Raw genomic sequence first — 21,170 nt, forward strand, 5'->3', positions numbered from 1 at the left:
TGGAATTTAGGCATTCGTGTCGCGAGGCAGCCAGAGTGCAGCCAGCGAATCGATCCATTTGATCCATATAATTCATAAAGATCATTTGCACAATTTTTTCTATCGCTCTCTATATACAGTATTTCTTACTCATTTTGTGTGTAGTTTGTGAATCATTTGCACTGCTTGTATTTTTGTTGCATAAGATACAACTTTTTAAAGAAAAAAATCCAAACTTCAGGAGTTTCTGTTTGAGTACACAGTAAAAAAAACACACAATTATTGCTAGCGTTTTTCTTAAAATTCTGGAAATTCATTAATTCTTAGAGAAAACAAAGGGAAAACTGGGACTGGGACTGTTTATAATGATATATGGCACTTGATGCTTACTGCTAGAATAGGTCTGAAAAAACAAAGAAAAGTACAGGCGTGTCAGGTGCCCCAAAAATGTGCTAGATCTTTAAGGGTTAAAGCCACTTCACTAATTTGTGAAGCTCAATTATCTTTTGCTGCACATCAGAAATATATTCTTTGGTTTTTCTCATTGTGATGGATGATTAAGGGAATTTGGGCTTTGTTTTCCCTCCTATTTATATTTCTTTGAAACAGGAAGCCATGGCTGGATAATTTCATGTTGATAATCACCCTGGTGATTTTTTTTTTGGATACATCTATATTGTTAGTAAAGTAAATAGACCTGTTTTTCACTGAAAAGCGCCTATAACAATATTGTAATAAATGGCTATAACTTGCTTGGGGAATGTTATATGTAGACAAAATTTTATTTGGAAGTGTAAAACACACAGATACAACTTTTAAAGAAAAATCCAAACTTCAGGAGTTTCTGTTTGAGTACACAGTAAAAAACACACAATTATTGCTAGCGTTTTTCTTAAAATTCTGGAAATTCATTAATTCTTAGAAAACAAAGGAAAACTGGGACTGGGACTGTTTATAATGATATATGGCACTTGATGCTTACTGCTAGAATAGGTCTGAAAAACAAAGAAAAGTACAGGCGTGTCAGGTGCCCCAAAAATGTGCTAGATCTTTAAGGGTTAAAGCCACTTCACTAATTTGTGAAGCTCAATTATCTTTTGCTGCACATCAGAAATATATTCTTTGGTTTTTCTCATTGTGATGGATGATTAAGGAATTTGGGCTTTGTTTTCCTCCTATTTATATTTCTTTGAAACAGGAAGCCATGGCTGGATAATTTCATGTTGATAATCACCCTGGTGATTTTTTTTTTTTTTTGGATACATCTATATTGTTAGTAAAGTAAATAGACCTGTTTTTCACTGAAAAGCCTATAACAATATTGTAATAAATGGCTATAACTTGCTTGGGGAATGTTATATGTAGACAAAATTTTATTTGGAAGTGTAAAACACACAGATACAACTTTTAAAGAAAAATCCAAACTTCAGGAGTTTCTGTTTGAGTACACAGTAAAAAACACACAATTATTGCTAGCGTTTTTCTTAAAATTCTGGAAATTCATTAATTCTTAGAAAACAAAGGAAAACTGGGACTGGGACTGTTTATAATGATATATGGCACTTGATGCTTACTGCTAGAATAGGTCTGAAAAAACAAAGAAAAGTACAGGCGTGTCAGGTGCCCCAAAAATGTGCTAGATCTTTAAGGGTTAAAGCCACTTCACTAATTTGTGAAGCTCAATTATCTTTTGCTGCACATCAGAAATATATTCTTTGGTTTTTCTCATTGTGATGGATGATTAAGGGAATTTGGGCTTTGTTTTCCCTCCTATTTATATTTCTTTGAAACAGGAAGCCATGGCTGGATAATTTCATGTTGATAATCACCCTGGTGTGCTCAAAATTGTGAATATGAATGGGAATATACTTCAGAGATATTTTACTCATAAAAATTTCTAGGGGTGCCAAAAATTGTGTCCAACGTGTATTTGAGAGGAACATTTATTTCATAATGATATTTCCCCCATTTTAAATTCTTAGTTTTTCTCAGTCGCTTTGGTGCATTTCTCAGATCAGAAATGAAATTCTCAAAACTACTCGTTCAACCTCCACATCATCTAGTCACTTGTGCACATCATAAAAAAGCAGTTTCTCATTCTTTTGAACAAGTTGCAATTGCTTTGGTACATTCATGCAATTGAATAGGTACATTTGTCTGCATTTTCCTACATTAGGAATAGGATTAGTTGCTAATGTCATGTTGCTCAAAATGTATTATATAATTCTCTGTGTTATAGTCTTACCCCTCAAAACATCTAGTCACTAAATGCAAAATGGTTGATCTTGTTGTCATAAACTGTCAAGCATATTTTGTACACATTTCTATTAGTCTTTTTGTAAATTTGCCATGGATTGTTCAGGTGAATCCTCACTTTCACTAATGAAGAGAATGTAGATCAACCAATGATAAACCAGTTCTCTGAAATAGCTCAAAGGTGCATCTCATGATCTTTCAATTGGAAAGCATATATAGACAGAGGACAACACAAGAGTTACAAATTCTGACAATGGATGAACATCCAGGAAATGATCAGGGTCAACAGCCGAGAGGAAGAAGAAGTGTAAGGATGCATGGTGGAAGAGTACAGAGGCAAAACAGAGGAAGAGGCAGAAGAGGCCAAGGACAGAGGCGCATATCAGATGAAATAAGGGCCACTATTGTGGACCATGTTGTCAATCATGGCCTTACAATGGCTGAGGCGGGTCGAAGGGTGCAGCCAAATATTGGGAGATCGACCGTATCATCAATAATTCAAACATTTCGTAGAGAGAACAGGTATGTCAACCAATGTGCAATGTACTGCTATACTGTTTACTTGCTGTAATGATTCATAATACAGTGTCCATTTGTATTTCGCAGCATACAGCAAATATACTTTATACAGATACAAACTGCAACACAAACACACACATGTAGTTTTTTTAAAATATATTTGTGTGTGTGTACTTTTTTCTATTTTATATAAAAATCATGTGTTTTGCATTTCTGCATTTCCCCCCCAAAGGACTGTAAGATTACCTCATAGTGGTGGCAGAGGACCCTTTTTCACACCTCAACAGGAGGAGGCTATTTGCACCATGGTCAGAGCAAACAATGGCATTAGACCAAGGGAGATACAGAGTGCCATTATTGAAGACAACAATGTCTTTCAAAACATCCAATCTGTTAGCATCTCAACTATCGATAGGGTGCTGAAAAGACACCACATGAGTATGAAACAGCTGTACCGTGTACCATTCGAAAGGAATGATGATAGAGTGAAGGAGCTACGGTACCAGTATGTACAGGTAAAATATCTATGTACATACAGCAACATTTTATAGTGATATGTAGTACCGTAAGCATGACCTGTACACATTTCCTATGGCTGTAGAAGAAAAAAACAAAAAACATGCAATATGTATAAATTTGAGGAAACTGTATGTTGTCCAAAATGAAAATGGATGTAATTCATGAAACTAATTTTGTGTGTTTTGGGATACAGCGTACAATGGAATTGGATTAAAGTGAACCATCTCACAACTTCATATATGTGGATGAGGCTGGCTTCAACCTGACCAAAAGTAGAAGGCGTGTTCAAAATGTCATCAGCCACAGAGCTACTGTTGATTTGCCAGGCCAACGGGGAGGAAATATCAGTATGTGTGCTGCTATTTCAGAGAACGGCGTGCTAACTCATATTCCCCGTATAGGGCCATACAACACACAGCATCTCCTCACCTTCTTAGAGACCCTCTACAGGACTCTCATCCCTGATGATGAGAGGGGTCCATTTCGAGATGATTTACCAAAGTACGTGGTAATTTGGGATAATGTGAGATTCCATCACTCACACGCCATCAGACAATGGTTTGCAACCCACTATAGGATGCTGATGGAATTCCTCCCACCTAATTCCCCATTCCTTAACCCAATTCAGGAGTTCTACTCGGCATGGAGGTGGAAGGTCTATGATCGCCGGCCACATACTCAGATGACCCTGCTGGCTGCCATGGATGTAGCCTGTGAGGACATCACAGTAGATGCCTGCAGGGGCTGGATAAGACATTCCAAAAGATTTTTTCCACGTTGCATTGCAAGGGAAGATATTCGTTGTGATGTAGATGAGAATCTGTGGCCTGACAGACTGGCACGTCAGCAGTGCACTGCACTGCACTGCAATTCCTCATACAATGCTGCATGCAAAAGCAAAGTTCTGCCTAAGGGGTGTTTCCTGTGTTTGCCTTTCTAATTTTGTATTTTCACCTTTGTGCTCATATTTCTTTCTTTTCTATATCAAAATGACATTGTAATGAGTGTGTTTTTTTGTTTTTTTTGGCAAACCACTAGTAAAAGTGTAACTGTGAATTCTATCCTGTCTCTTTCAATCAATATCCCACATACAGTAATGTGTAAATTTGTACTTTTGAAATGGATATATGGGATACATCAGAAGTGCAGGCTTCTGGATTTAAATTTTTAAATAAAAGATCAAAAGGATTAACAATGCAGATTAATTTTCACAGCCTTCTTTGATCATATTTTCCAAGGGTGCCGATATTTTTGGCCATGACTATATATGTTTATTTTCATATATTACTGCATTATATACATGCATATAAATAGATAGATAGATAGATAGATAGATAGATAGATAGATAGATAGATAGATAGATAGACAGACAGACAGACAGATAGATATGTGTGTGTATAAATATAAAAACATATAATATAGAGACAGACATACACATACATTAAAAAAAAATTCAATATAATTATAACCTTAATGGAATTAAAAAAAACAAAACAAAAAACATTTAAACCTTTATAATCCATAAACTTAAATGTTTTAAATTTAAATTATCTACCAACAACTTTTCATGTCTTTCAATATTTATGGTGCTGTAAGGGATCTGTTAAACATAAAATGTCTCCAACCACTTAGCAGATATCACTGAAATAGGAGTCCTGGGAAATCACCTGTCTCAGTGACGGAAATAGGCACTGTAAATAGTATTATGTGGCTACCGGTTCAGTGGTTGTAAGTTAGTGAATCATTCATAATCTTCAATAATCATGCATGAATTTCACATAAAGTCCATGAACCTTCAGTGTTCACTTCAAAGCACACAGAGCACAGATTTATGCAATAAATGACCTCAGAAAAAGGGGTATCGATGCTCACGAGGCTGGAAAGGGTCACACAACCATGACTGAAGACTTAGGCCTCAATAAACTTAAAATCAGACAGAAAACGTCAAACAAACAAGAGTGATAATTGTGATAAAGATAATTGTTTGTGCCACCAGTTATTAAATCCAACTGCTTTAGCTGTTCTCCAACAATGATAGTAAATGTATTTTGTATTGTTTAATTAACATTCTGCTGCTTTGTAAAGCATCTTGAACTATACTTTTGTAGGAAACCTCTCTATAGATGTCGTTTTTATTCATTTGTTTAATTAGATCCTCTATCATTTGATATAGCTTCTTACCTTAAGGCTGTAGTGAATGGAACTGACCTGTAAATGCCCTCCACCATGATGAGGATCTTCTTCCAGGCGCGATGGGTACGAGGTTGACCTGAGCATATCGCCTCCTTGAGCATTTTTTCTAGACTCTGCATGTCTGTAACCAAACAAAAAGCAGGCACATTATGACACAATCAGGTATTGAAATAAATACACATTGTCAACTGATATTTTACCCTAGCCAAACAAAAAGCCTATTTATTTTTAGCTCAGTAGATGAATTGAGAGACCTAAATTGAATGTCTTAGATTACTGAGATACAATCTGACAGTGTTGCCAAACCTTGCTAGAAAAAAGAAGGAATATGGTCTGGTAAAATAAACTCAAAATAAGCCTTAATAGTTTTTGTGCTTCAAGGAGTATGAAGGCTTTAATGGATCAAGGAGAACTGTTTGAATTCGATGATCTTATTATAGCATAAACTTGCACAAAACAAACATTAACAAAGGCTAAATTACATCTTACTAAAAAAACAAACAAAAAAAACAAACAAAAAAAAAACATTTCCAATAATTGTATTGAGGAAAGGCTGGAAAAGCCAGAAACATTGAAAGAAAACTACTAAAACTAAATTACATTGATTAATAGAGATGTTAAGTAAAACTGAGCTCTAACAGCACACAGGGATATTCATCAATGCTATTATTGGTAGGCCATATTTTATTGTGTAAGCCAAAATGTGTGACTGTATTCTGTATTTATAAGCAAATAACCTGAATTCGCTTATAATAACCAGACATGGCAACACTATAAACTGGCCAACAGATGGCAGAGTTTAACTGCAAAATTACAGATTTTGAAAGCCAACGCAGATTTAATTCTGGCCTGTGTTGCATCTGATCCCATTCCTCCCCTTTTACCCTATTAACTTACTGCCTTCTCTACTGTCTCTATGAATAAAAAGTGACAAAAAGCCCAAAGAAAAGAATGTTCCATATAGTCTCTCATTAAAGTGGCCTCATTTCAAACAGGTGGACATATTTAGGCCAGTGAAGGCCAATGTGGACGCGGCCTGCTTTCACTATCCATGCAGTCCTGAAATACTACACTCACCTAAACAGATCCGCCAAAGATTTCAGGCCAAGAACAACTATACAATAAAGAATGACAAGTAGACTGTATGTGGACATAAATGCCAAACTATGTGTCAACATAAGTGTCTTATGTTGTCACTAGTTAATTCAAGATGACAATGACAGTATTTGGAGCTTGGTTAAAGAGACTTTGAGCCAGAATAATTGTGTTTGTAATACAAAAACATACTCTGTGTGCAGGGAAAATCCACCCACTCGCTTCAAAATATGTCTCATCGACATATACAAAACAGCAATGATCATTATTCAAAACAATGATGTGCAAATGAAACTACAAAATCCATTCTTTTATTTGGTGTACCATATTTACAGCTGCAATCTTTCCCCTGAGAAAACAAGTCTTCCAGCATGTAACCGATAAACTAAAAAAGCTAAATCAAAAGCCTAAATATTCCTGATGTCAACAACACATTTAGGGCATTTGAACAAATCGAGTCTGTTTGCATTCAAATGTGCTTTTTGAATGAGCGATCATTCAGAAAAACAGAGATAAATTTTCATCTTCTGCTTTTGGATATCATTTTTATGCTCTTCTCCATTTCAAGTTCAATGCGGGATTCGCAATCCTCCGAAGACAGATAGAATTAAAATGGCAATGCTACCTTAGCGTGATAGGTATTTGTCAACAAACATGTTCTAACAACCAAAATGCAGATAATAAACTTTGTTATGCAATGCCAAAATTTATTCTATGGGTGTACAGGTATCAACAGAGAAGAACATTTATTGTATTTTCCACCAGTCTCGGCAAATGCTTGCTAAACAGGTTGGCTTATCATATAATTATGAACTTTTAACTCGTTGACATTTTATTTGCTTGAAAGTAAATGATTATCATTAACTCATCATATCCGTTTGTGTTACATCACACACTGGCATCTTTGCGAAATCAGAAGTGGGGATCTCTGCACGAGTTCCCAAGTTGAAAGTCCAACTTCACGCAACATTCTTTTTCATTAGTTCGCACCATAATTAAACAAACCTGAACCAGCTAATCAAGTTTTTTGTGTTTAATTTGAACAATTGCAGCCAAGCGCAATGGACTAGGGTTGCTAAACTCCTCTGTCACTTTTTATAAGACCGTTTTCAAGTCAGACAGTGGCATGTGGAGGCTTTCGGGTTTGCTGTAAGGACCCACAACCAAGTATTACACAGTGCTGTCAGAGTACATTCAAGCTTTTGTTGTTCATGCATCATGTATTCTCATCCATCCTCTGGAGAAAGATGCACACTAGTTTTCCAGTAGCTACACAATAATACCATTAACCACTATGGATTCCCTAAAGCACAGCTTTTATAAAACCCAAATATGCCTTGCTGCAGTCTAATGCTTAAATTTAGTGTGCTAACCATCACAAACTGTGAAGACGATTGACCTCAGTAGTTACAAATGCTGGACCTTGAGCAGTTGTGTGGGTAACTGAACACACCGTGACCTGGGGCTCGTTTCAGAAAGGTGAAAACTCTGAGTATGTTAACCCTGAAATGAGGGAAACTCTGGGTTTTCCGTTTCAAAATGGGGGGTTTGTCAAACCCGGGAAAGCAGGCTAAGTCAAGCCCGTTTCTGAAAGAGAGGTAACTTATACTCAGTTACCGTGGTAACTTACTCTGTGAACCTAACCTGGTCGGGAGCAGGTTTTCTTCACTAAACCCAGAGTTTCTTTCGGTCTCCATCCTCGTTTTAAAGCGTAAGCTATGCTTAAATACCTTATTGGTTCATTCACGCTGCAAAAATGCTTTTGTTACGGAGTATTTTTGTCTTATTTCAAGTACAAATATCTAAAAAATGTTATGCATTTTATAGATGAAAAATGGTCTAAGATATTTAGATTTTCCTTTTACAGTAAGTGCATTTTACATAAAACATGTGAAATTGTCCGCCATTGGGTAAGAAAAATAATCTTAATGCAAATGGAAACAGGAATATTTTTAATTTCTTACCCCATTGGCAGATAATTTGCAAAATAAGAAACATTGGAGATGCAGAACACATTATAAGTCCGCTGTATGCAGATTTTAAGGAAAGTGTGCATCCCTGTCACACTCATTCTGAGAATTTTTTTCCTGGGCACAACTCTGTCAAAGAGGAGTTTCACAGGACTGTAAATCAGTGGTGTAAAAATCGGTTTAAATGAGGCTAATCTGATAAATGATGTTCACTTGATAACATCTTTCTGTGACCTCTGGAAGTAACCCAATAATCAGAATTTCCTTCAGGATTTCCAGTATGGTTGGATGCATTGATGGCAAGCATATCTCCACCATCGCACCTTCTGAAAATGAAACTAATTACTGTATGGAATGGAAGGATGCCAGATGGAGGAGTAGTAGCTACGAGATGCCGTAACCACAGCTGTTAAATCAACACAAATTATTCACATTCATTAATTTTTGTATTTCCTACAAATACAAAAGCAAAAGTTATTCTTTTTACTTTTGGATTTTAGAATTCTTCCAATACTTGGCCATCTCCTCTTCATCTGTCAGTGGTGCTGGTGCAGGTTCTCCCTCTGCTTTCTTGCTGTCGACAAGTCAGTAGTTAATTTTATTACTCTAATTAAGAAATGTTACAGGTTGGATTAGAGATGATTTAATTATGTGAAAAGAGTGTTAGACTATGTGGAAAAAGCTGCAGCGCATTGAAATAGACACTGAATGATATTTAATGTCAAATGTTTGTAAAGTAATTTAGCCTACACCCATGAACCTTTCATGCTTAAAGCTTTTCCTTGATTGAATTGTGTTTTTATACTACATTTTTAGCTGCTGCCACGTTCTTGTTTCTTTTTTCTGTCGCTTTCCCTTTTTTTTGGGCCATGGGATACAATTAAAATGAATATTAGTTGAATAATTTACAGTTTTCACCTCTGATATTATAACAGTTATTAAGTTATTGACAGTTATTAAGAATCAAAGTTATGCATTGACTCGGAAGTATGCGAACGTCTTTTTCGTGGGAGTTGTTGCCATGGTTAATCGTAATTTCGGAGCTCCACTGATCATGACTTTTCATAGTCGTGGTGCACACGCTAAACTCAGAGTCAACCAACTCAAAGTTGAATAAACTAACACAATTCAGCCGTTCTGAAACCGAGAACTCTGAGTGTCTTTAAACTTCATAATATTTTGAATATGTACTCACTGTTGTGTTTGAAGACTCGAATGGTTGCCCCAGACAACCTGGCCCCCAGAATGAGGGACGTGTGATTTAGCTCATCGCTCAGAATCAGGCAGCCCTGGAAACAGACATTGTTACTGCACAGCTCTGAACACATTATGAAGCAGGAAACCATCAATAACACAATGTGTGGAATAATGTTGTGAGGGTCCGTTCAGAAATATCACAAATAATCACAAACAATCAAGCATTATTTATGTAGCACCCTTTAAAAAACAAAAAACAAAAACAGTCCTACTATAGTATAGAGTAAAAATAAAATCCTGTCCCAGATTCTGGAACCCAGATCTACTTCATTGCCTCTTGCAGTGATCTCCAGTGAGAATTAAGTCCATCCTTATATTTATATAGTCTACTAAAAAGACATATATACTTTACAAAGACTTCTGGGAACACTACTGAGTAATGACTTTAATCAGTTGAGTTACATTTATGCATTTGAAAGACACTTTTAACCAAAGCACCTTACAGCGCATTTGGGTTGCGCATACTGGGTGTTACTAGGTGTCGCCATACTTTTCGTGTTAAAAAGAATTGGACTTCCTAATGTTTCTTCATTGTATCTTCTGAAGTGAACTGGAAGCCAAAGTCTCTAGCTACAGAGCACTGCCTGATTCAACAATGGTTGCTGTCATCTCCTCTTCACCTTGAGAGGCCTTGAACTGACACCTCCTCCAGAAGGCACAAGTTGTTGGACCCACTGCTTAACCAATTCTCTTGAGGCTGCGACATCATGAAGACTTTGCTTGAGAAAGCCCCCCGCCACCCCCCTAAATGCAATCCAACCAGTTGCAGTTTTCTGGCACCTCAAGACAGTCCTCTAGCCTTCTGGATCTCAACCAGATCCCGAGGTCTTCTAATCTGAGCTGATTATGACCGACCGCATCACTGGACCCAGCATAAACAAACCCTAATGAGACACCCTAAACAAGTACTGTCAGTTCTAACTGTGTTTGCCGATTGAGCATTATTTTTAACAAGGGTTTGTTTAGTATGCTGGTTCATTTGGTTATTCTGTGGTGCGTGAAAAACTGTTTATAGTAGCAATTAATAGCAGGCTCCCAGAGGTAATAGATTAATACCACGCTTGTAAGCCCACTTCAACAGATAAAACTGAGTGATTTAAGACAGATGTAAAAATAAAGAAGCACCGTTGAAGATAAATTTTTAAACGCTCACCTTTCCGACTAGTGCCGGAATGTTCATGGAATTGGTGGCGAAACCCATTCCAAATGCCATGGCAGACTCCACCCCCAAGAACTCTGCCACAAGCTGCTCCAGGTTTGCATGGATACTTAAGTTGCCTATAAACAGATAAAAAGAAATGTATTATTAAACTGACACCTTTATCAAAATTACAAGAGTCTCGTTGATGACTTTTGGCTACATGAGTCTACATGAGTGCCACAGCTCAACATGTCAGGAACACGTACTGACTGGTTCATTTAACCACAAGACCACAATTTTTCAAGAAAAAAGTGATTTGTGAGAAAAAGAAACTGAATCTGCTCTTGAGATTAGCAATACCTAGAGGAGGCTTTTGAACAAATACAATCCAAAGCCACTAACAGTAGTAGCAGTCAACGGTAGCCCTTATATATTTTATTTTACTTACTTTACATGGAAACTAAAAAAAAAAAACATTTGGTAAAAAAAAATCTTCGGCTTAGCTTAATGCTATGAGGGTCACAGAAGGAATGTAAAAAATGCCTCACACCACTGTTAACAGAAAGCAGATACACACTTTAAGAATTCATTAGCCCTCAGTCTTTCCCAGTCAGATTAGGTGTTCTAACAGTTTTGAAGGAAATTATATTATTTTTCCTGCATGCCTCCTTCGGTTTTTCTAGTTTTAGAGGCCCAGACAGGGTCAGCATGGAGGAAACAAATGAGATCTGTCAGAACATGTGAGGTGAAAGGTCATTAATCACTCAGTAGGTGCCTTCAGAGACTAAAGACATAACTGCAGACATGAAATAGGGTCATAATGTTGGTACATAAATGTCAAGAAGAGAAAACCAAAAAGAACATCTGATACTGTGAGATAAAATGTGACCCAATGTCCTGTATAGGTTAAATATAGATAGAGAAATTGGCTATAGATGTAAGTATAGTGCCATAAAGTGTTTTTTATTACTACTGTAAAACAAATTACATTACCTTTTGAAAACCCAAATAAACAGGCCCTAAAGTCAGAAGTTATCACATCTAAACACTAGTGTTGAGAAAAACAAAAACACAATTTAGACTCACTTTTAAGGGGAAGTTAGATTTTAATAATTTACTCATTGCCATTTTGTTCCAAACCTGTATGTCTATCTTTCTTTTGCAGAACACAAAAGAAGATGGTTTCAAGAATTTTGCTAACAAATCTGCTTTGATGACCATTGACTTCCACTGTATGGATAAAATAAAAAAAATAAAAAACTAAGACGTTTCTTAAAATATCTTCTTTTAAGTTCCAGAGGAGAGAGTAAATCATACAGTTTTGAAATGACATGACGGTGAGTAAATTAACTGGGTAAATGAGGGTCACTTAGTTCTGCATCCTGTTTGCTGTCTTAATTTAAATTCATTAAAATTCTGGAATGTTAATGACATTATTAATTCAAATCTAAGTCATGCACAATTTCTAAACACACATACTTACAAATATAAATTAACAAATTTAAAGGGGTGGTTTACTGTTTTTTTTCTAGGCTTGATTGTGTTTATGGGGTGCAGTCTAACATGTGTTCATGCTTTGTTTTTTTAAAAACGCATTATTTTTCATACAATTTACCTTTATTCCACACCGCTCTGTCCCTTCTCTGACAAACGCCTCGATTATTTCCTGTTTTTATGAAGCCCCTCCCTCAGAAATACGTGATGGGCTCTGATTGGTTAGCTGGCTCAGTGTGTCGTGATTCACTAAACCGCCGAGCGTGCATCTATATGTCCCGCCCCTCAGCTCAGCAGCATGTGCTCCGGTTGTATTGTAAACAATGGCGTCGTCTATATTGCTTATCAATTTGAGCCCGATTGCGACGCAGAGGATATTAGTGAAGAGGATCGCACAGAACATGTGCAAGCACGGCTCTTAATGGTATGTTTGTTTGTTTGTTGTCTCATACTTTTAGATACGCTGTTATTATGCTACTGCTTATGTTAGCTTTTAATATATGGTTTTATTCTGATTAAAGCTTTAATACAGTACGGAAACCGCACACGCGTCCATGTATAACGATTCTCATTGCTATGTGAAAATGTATAATTGGAACAGTTTGTTGGAGCTGATCTGATGATCTGAATGAGAGAGAGAGTGAGAGATGCAGAGCAGGGCGACGCGAGGAACAGTATTAAGAACGGCTGTTTTAGAACATTAATTTTGAAACTTGTGAATCCATTAGAATCGTTAGAAGACAGAATCGCGATTCATATATGAATATATTTTTACGTGCACCCCTAGTTTTCTCTTCCTCTTCTCTAAAGCAGCACAGCATGGCCTCGCCCCCTTCCTTACATGTTCCCGAGGGCGGGGTTTATCTTGGGCCGTGACGTAACAGACCCGGGAAGTAGTTCGTTGTAGTCCCTTACCAGCTGTTTTTGTAGGCATTAATCTTCCAGAATTTTAAAAGACGATATCTCTGTTTGCATTGAACTTTCAGCGCTGCAACTTTGCAGATATTGTTTATGCTCAAGAAATTGCAATCAACCACCCCTTTAAAAACACAATGTAGTTGCAGCAATGCTTATGTGGGCATCATTTCCTGATCCCATGAACCCCTCCTACCCATCAAAGTAGCAAAAACATCATAATGGTCTGACCGCTACAGCTTTAAGCATGAAATTCTGGCTAAAGATATATTTCCCACTGAATGAGACAGCAGTCCAGAGTGGTTGTACAACACCCAGTGCTAGTCCGTGAGAAAACACCTCTCCTTTTACATGATTCCTATAGAGAGCTTTGTACTCTAAAACAACATTGATTACTCCAAACCTCCAATCAGTCCCTCTCACTGCGGCAGCTGAAGCGTGATGTGTTTGATTAAACCTGAATCAGGGCCGGGCGGCTACACTGCACTTCAATGTGATAACTGAGAAGCTCTCTCTGCAGAGGAAACCCATAAGGGTCTTGACTTCTAACCAGGATATTGTAGTAGTCTAATGAAGTGAGAAATGAGAGCGAGACCCATGAAGAGCTCATTCACCTGGTGGGAGTGTATACACAAGCAGAAATTACCCATAAAACAGCAAGTTCTCAAAGCATCTTAACCTACTTGAATTTAAATAAGTGGGAACGACGTTCAAGGTTAAATACAAATTAAGCCCAAACAACACCATCTATGGCAAGCCGTTTTGACTTTTATTCCTTCTCAGGATATGAATTCTTGATATCAACAATTAGATTTTCACTAGTTAAAATGCTAATTCTTGATATCAATAATGAAATTGTTGATATCAAGAATTAAATAGTTGATATCTGTAATTGTATTTTCACTACTTAAATGTCACCATAGGCTGCCATTCAAAATCAATTGTTGATATCATAAATTACCCTCCCGATTTTTGATATCAGAAATACATTTTCAGATATCAGAAATGAACATTGTCACTAGTGACTATTCAATTGTTGATATCAAGAATTAAATAGTTGATATCTGTAATTGTATTTTCACTACTTAAATGTCACCATAGGCTGCCATTCAAAATCAATTGTTGATATCATAAATTACCCTCCTGATTTTTGATATCAGAAATACATTTTCAGATATCAGAAATGAACATTGTCACTAGTGACTATTCAATTGTTGATATCAAGAATTAAATAGTTGATATCTGTAATTGTATTTTCACTAGTTAAATGATATCAAGAATAGACATTTTTACTAATAACAAAGTAATTATTGATATCAACAAAGGCAGTTGATATCTGAAATTGCCCTTGCAACGAGTGAAAATAGAATTACTGATATCTTAAATAACATTTTAACTAGAAAAAATACTTTTACAGATATCTAGAAATGCCATTTTTACTAGTAATAATAGATATGGTAATGAGTTAATGAATATTAATAAGTTCTGGTTTTTCCATAATCCTCTTTTTAGCGTCAGCATTGCCCAAAGATGGCAGAAGAACGTCCAGCAGAAACGGCTCCTCTATTTATTTGTTTTGTCAATGAAACATGAAATTATGGCTGGACAATTATTGTTAATTGTTTTAAAAAAGTAATTTTATCCTGTTTCTTTTCATTGGCCACAAAGTCCTTTGGATAATTAAAGGGAAAATGAGCAAGGCATTCATTTAGCTATAACATATAAAATAACTTCGTCGTTTTTTCATATGTTTATTTTTTGGTTTCATTACACTTTCTTCTAATGCATCAAATAAAAAATACAACCAAAATGAAAAATAAAACATAATAATGCATCATACAAAGTTTGAACGTTTTGCTGGAATTTTTCTTTTTCTTTTTTTTTTTAAATATCGTTGGAATTTAGGCTACACTGTAAAAAAATGACTGTGATTTTAATGGTAAAAAACTGAAAATGCTACAGTAAAAACCTGTTAAATGGTTAACGGTAAGTTCCTGTAAAATTTACAGGGGAAAAAACGTAAACTGACGTTCCCAGAATTCCCTGCGTTGCATTTCAAATTTTGTTCGATTGGTTTTTTTTCTTTGAAATAACTATGTTTCCTCTTAATTTTTTCTTATCAGTTATATTTATTAGGGTTGTATGTTACATCTAATGTTGTTAAATTAATGTTTATTGCATATTTCAGTTTAATGAGTCTCACCATGATGGTGTTTAGTGTTTGTGCACAAGATGATATTTTAAGCTCCTTGTGTAGCCGAATCTGCGCTGGTTTGAATGGGCCACCTCCAGTTTTCCCTTTGTTTTGCCTCCAGCTAGTGCGGTGACGTGACGTCGGCGCAAAAAGGGTCTATATATGTTATTATTTAAAAGCTGCTTGTGATGGGCTTTGGTTCATCATGTGACTTTCACATCACCACCTGCATTTGGTGGTTATCATTGTATTTTAAATGGAACAAAACAGATTTCAGTACTTCAATAGGTTGCTATATTAACATTATAACAGTTAATGAAATTACGGTATTTAACTATAAATTGAACCACAGCTGCCGTTTTTTTACTGTAAATTTTACGGAATTTTTTTTACAGTGTACATGGACCAGTCGTCATATTGCGTGCCCAAATTCGTGTCAGCGTTTCTCTTTGTTTAAAGGCGGGGTGCTATTATTTTTTTGTTTTTTATTTTTACTGTACGTTTTGATGTATTATGTACATCGACACGTTTGATAACCCAACATATTTGCACTATCTGCCCAATTCGGCTCGGATTTTCTTGACCATTGGGACCAAACGTGATACACACTGTAATGTCCTAATACTTGCATTATTTTTATATAACATGTTGTCCAGCTCTTGAAGTATCGGTGGACAAGATGAATGATAAAGTCTATTGAACCTCTTTCAAATGACTGTCTCAGCCATTTCAATGTTACGTTAAATATGATACTGCACTGATACACTCTTCTGAAAGTTAATACATGAACAATTGTAGTGGGTTCGGAGTGGCAATGGACAACGATTTAATAAGAATGATGTAATCTTGCCCATCTGGTTCATTGCTTATTATTATCATTATTATTATTATTATTAGGCTATTTTATATTATTATTATTGCCAATATTATTATTATTATTATTATTATTATTATTATGCTACTTTATTATTAGGCTATATTGTTGTTGTTGTCTTTGTAACTATAAATGTGTTTACTTAAAACCTAACATTGTATCATAAAACAAATAATAAATAATTTTTCTGTTTTGGAAATGAGTGTCTCTACTATCCCATTCAACATTGAGTGTTGTTTTGGCAAAACAACACAAAATAATATGGAATAGAGTCTATATGTTATCTCAAAAGAGTTAGACTAGGCTTAGAAGATTCCATATCATGTGGCTCTCTCTAGTGGATAAAATTAATACCACAGCCTTCATCTTCCAGTTGAAATGGCTGATAGTTTAGAATTTGATTTTGGCAGCGGCTATTTGAATTCAGTGAATACAATGAATTCTATTTACAGTAAGTGAAAATAGCGTATTTTCTTAACAATAGATTATATTTACACTATTTAATAATAGTAACATTTTCTTGCAGTAATAGTAGTTTGATGCCGTTTAGACTACTTATTGCAAATAGTGGGCAATATCTGCACCTCAGTATTGTAGTAGGCTACATTATAAAACAGTATACAATAATAACGTATTGAGTGTAAATGATCATTTGTATTAAAATTATTAACTGGATGCCGCCCCTACAACTAACCCGTTATAACACGTTATTTTCCAGTTTTCGATTATTTCCTTAATTTTTATTGAAAATAAATGCCTTTCCGATGTGATAGGGGATGTAAGCGAACCCGGGTTTATCGCGTCAAAAGTTAACGGATTTATGCTCTACTGTCTGCGCTTTGGAAGTTTTTTGTATTATTCTAACCCTAAGACACGTTGGTAGGCGGAGTTATTGTGAGTAGCCTCTACCTAAATGAAAACAAAATAATTATTAAAAATAGCCTACGGGAACGTTTTATTTTCATGAGAGGGCAATCGAATGTGCAGTTCTCTTTTGGGCTCTGTATGTTGTCGTCTATCCACCATAAATATTCATAAAGGGTGGCACTCGTCATTAAATTATACACATATCCAAAAAGGAATTCATTACTATGCACATATCCAAAAAGGAATTCTTGATATTAACAATTTAATTCCTGATATCAAGAATTAATTCCTAATTCCAAATTTAATTGTTGATATCGGCAGTTGAATTCTTGATATCAGAAATTAACATTGTCACTAGTGACAATTAAATTGTTGATATCAATAATTAAATTCTTGATATCAATAATTAAATTCTTGATATCAACAATAAAACTGTTGATATAAAGAACAGACATTTTTACTAGTAAGAATTGTATTTCTGATATGTGAAATTGGATTCAACTAGTAAGAAATTAATTATTGATATCAACAATTAATTCTGAATGGCAGCCTATGGTGACATTTAACTAGTGAAAATACAATTACAGATATCAACAATTTAATTCCTGATATCAAGAATTCAACTGCTGATATCAACAATTCAACTGCTGATATCAACAATTCAACTGCTGATATCAACAATTCAACTGCTGATATCAACAATTCAACTGCTGATATCAACAATTCAACTGCTGATATCAACAATTTAATTCCTGATATCAAGAATTAATTCCTAATTCCAAATTTAATTGTTGATATCGGCAGTTGAATTGTTGATATCAACAATACATATGTTTAAATGTTAAAAGGGCAACAAAACTATTACAGATATCAAAAACACATTTCTTACTAGTTACAATTCTAAATGCACATATCAGCTTTGTATTTCTTACTAGCAGAAATATAATTTTTGATATAAATAATTACATTTTTACTAGTAAAAATGTCTATTCTTGATATCAGCAATTTAATTCTTGATAACAACAATTCAATTGTCACTAGTGACAATGTTCATTTCTGATATCAACAATTGGGAGGGTAATTTCTGATATCAACAATTTAATTATTGATATCAGAAATTAACATTGTCACTAGTGACAATTAAATTGTTGATATCAATAATTAAATTCTTGATATCAATAATTAAATTCTTGATATCAACAATAAAACTGTTGATATAAAGAACAGACATTTTTACTAGTAAGAATTGTATTTCTGATATGTGAAATTGGATTCAACTAGTAAGAAATTAATTATTGATATCAACAATTAATTCTGAATGGCAGCCTATGGTGACATTTAACTAGTGAAAATACAATTTAATTCTTGATATCAAGAATTAGCATTTTAACTAGTGAAAATTGAATTGTTGATATCAAAAATTAACATTTTTACTACTGGAAATGCAATTGCTGATATCAAAAATAGCCATTGTTACTAGTAGAAATCTAATTCCTGATATCAAGAATTAGCATTTTAACTAGTAAAAACTGAATTGTTGATATCAAGAAGTCATATCCTGAGAATGAATAACAGTCAAAACGGCTTGCCATACACCATCTCTGACCACAGATTACCACAGAAAATTGTTTACAGTTACTTACAGTCAAAGTGGGAAAAAGCACTGTGCCAGAATAAACAAAGTACATACATGTATGTACATACTTTAAAGGGTTACTCCACCCCAAAATGAAAATTTTGTCATTAATCACTTACCCCCATGTCGTTCCAAACCCGTAAAAGCTTCATTAATCTTCGGAACACAATTTAAGATATTTTCGATGAAAACCGGAAGGTTTGTGACTGTCCCTTTGACTGCCAAGTAAATAACACTGTCAAGGCCCAGAAAAGTATAAAAGACATCATCAAAATAGTTCATCTGCCATCAGTGGTTAAATCTGAATGTTATGAAGCGACGAGAATACTTTTTGTACGCAAAGAAAATAAAAATAACGACTTTATTCAACAATTCGTCTCCTCTGCATCAGCATAGGGCTGGACAATAATTCGATATCAATATGTATCGCGATATATTTTTTTTCAATAACGGTGATACGATTTTTAAACACATTTCCGATATTTCGATATACATAGTGTTTCCCATACATTGATTTATTTGTGGCGTTTGACTTCGTTGAATAAACATGAGCACTGCATATTTCAAAATCAAAATGCGGCGCAGGTGATTACTGGCAGAGAATCAGATTGCATTTTCAATAATAATCCCGTCTCCAGCAACATGTTTTTGTTGTTGCTCATTTTATTTTATTTTTTTCTGCAGCAACTCACTTGGAGTCAGTATTATTATTATTATTTTTAATCCTGAGAATTAATGATAGAATTCTATCATTAATTCTATTAATGATAGAAATTAATACTTTTATTTAGCAAGGATGCTTTAAATTGATCAAAAGACATTGATGATAAAGACATTTATAATGTTACACAAGATTTCTATTTAAGATAGATGCTGTTCTTCTGAACTTTCTATTTATCAAAGAAACCTGAAAAAAATTCTACTCCGCTGTTTTCGACATAAGAATAAATGTTTTTTTGAGAAGAAAATCAGAATATTAGAATTTCTGAAGGATCATGTGACTGGAGTAATGGTGCTAAAAATTCAGCTTTGAAATCACAGGAATAACTTGCATTTTAAAATATTTTCAAATAGAAAACAGTTATTTTAAATGGTAATAATATTTCAAAATGTTACTGTTTTTTTCTGTATTTTTAATCAAATAAATGCAGGCTTGGTGAGCAGAAGAGAATTCTTTAAAAAACAAAAATCTTACTGTTCAAAAACTTTTAACTGGTAGTGTATGTTAGCCTATAGTTTGAAGTTAAAGATATTAATATTAATAAGGTGAGTCTGAGATGTTTATTTGACAGTGATTTCACATTTCTTGTTTGTATGAAGGCTAAATGCAAATAAAAGGTGAACATTAATTTATTTGTGCTGTCCACCCCTAAAATATTATATAGTTTAATAGGAGGAGTTCATAGATTTGGCAAATTCATTTTTCATAAATTTGTAGGTACAGACATCTGTTGTGGGCATTCTTGCCAGTTTTTATGAGGCTTTTTTAAATAGTGTTCATATCGATATCGTAATTATATCATATCGACCGAAATTAAGAAATATATCGTGATATCAATTTTGGCCATATCGTCCAGCCCACGTCAGCGTACGCAGTTTGCGTCTAGTGGATATTCTCCAAAATGGCGCTACAGTGACTTGGAGGAGACGAATTGTTGAATAAAGTCGTTATTTTTATTTTCTTTGGGTACAAAATGTATTCTTGTCGCTTCATAACATTCAGATTGAACCACCGATGGCAGATGGACTATTTTGCCGATGTCATCTGGGCCTTGACAGTGTTATTTACTTGGCAGTCAATGGGACAGTCACAAACCTCCCGGTTTTTATCAAAAATATCTTAAATTGTGTTCCGAAGATGAACGAAGCTTTTACGGTTTTGGAACGACATGGGGGTAAGTGATAAATGACAAAATTTTCATTTTGGGGTGGAGTAACCCTTTAAAATACTAACATACTATTTATTGCACTTAAAAACAGACCTTTTAACATTAACATTAGACTAATATAATAAAATTGCCAATTAATCCTGTCTGTGTAAAGTCTGTTATGCAAAATCGGTAAACACTGTATTTTTAAACCAGTAAACAGGTTTATCCACCCAAAACATTAGTCCCAACCCTAAAAAGATGCTTTACAGCATAAATAAATACACATTTTCATATGAAACCATTAACATCGCATTTAAAGCTTAACATTTTTGTTTTTAAGCCCTCTAGAGACTGTTACTAGAAATACAAATGCATTTTTTTTTTTTTGT

The 21,170-nt window shown here is 34.8% G+C and overlaps 1 protein-coding gene across 1 annotated transcript in view; it reads right to left on the minus strand.

Moving 5' to 3' along the window:
- Positions 1–21,170, minus strand: part of sptlc3 (serine palmitoyltransferase, long chain base subunit 3) — a 56,335-nt gene that overhangs the window by 25,545 nt on the left and 9,620 nt on the right. The window contains exons 6-8 of the mRNA XM_058795056.1: positions 10,943–11,067; positions 9,728–9,821; positions 5,483–5,588 (exon numbers count right to left, since the gene is read on the minus strand). Of these exons, the coding sequence (XP_058651039.1) occupies positions 5,483–5,588; positions 9,728–9,821; positions 10,943–11,067 (325 nt within the window). The remainder of the gene's footprint in view (positions 1–5,482; positions 5,589–9,727; positions 9,822–10,942; positions 11,068–21,170) is intronic.

The sequence above is a fragment of the Onychostoma macrolepis genome, chromosome 13 (assembly GCF_012432095.1).
Source record: "Onychostoma macrolepis isolate SWU-2019 chromosome 13, ASM1243209v1, whole genome shotgun sequence".
In the NCBI taxonomy this organism is placed as follows: domain Eukaryota; kingdom Metazoa; phylum Chordata; class Actinopteri; order Cypriniformes; family Cyprinidae; genus Onychostoma; species Onychostoma macrolepis.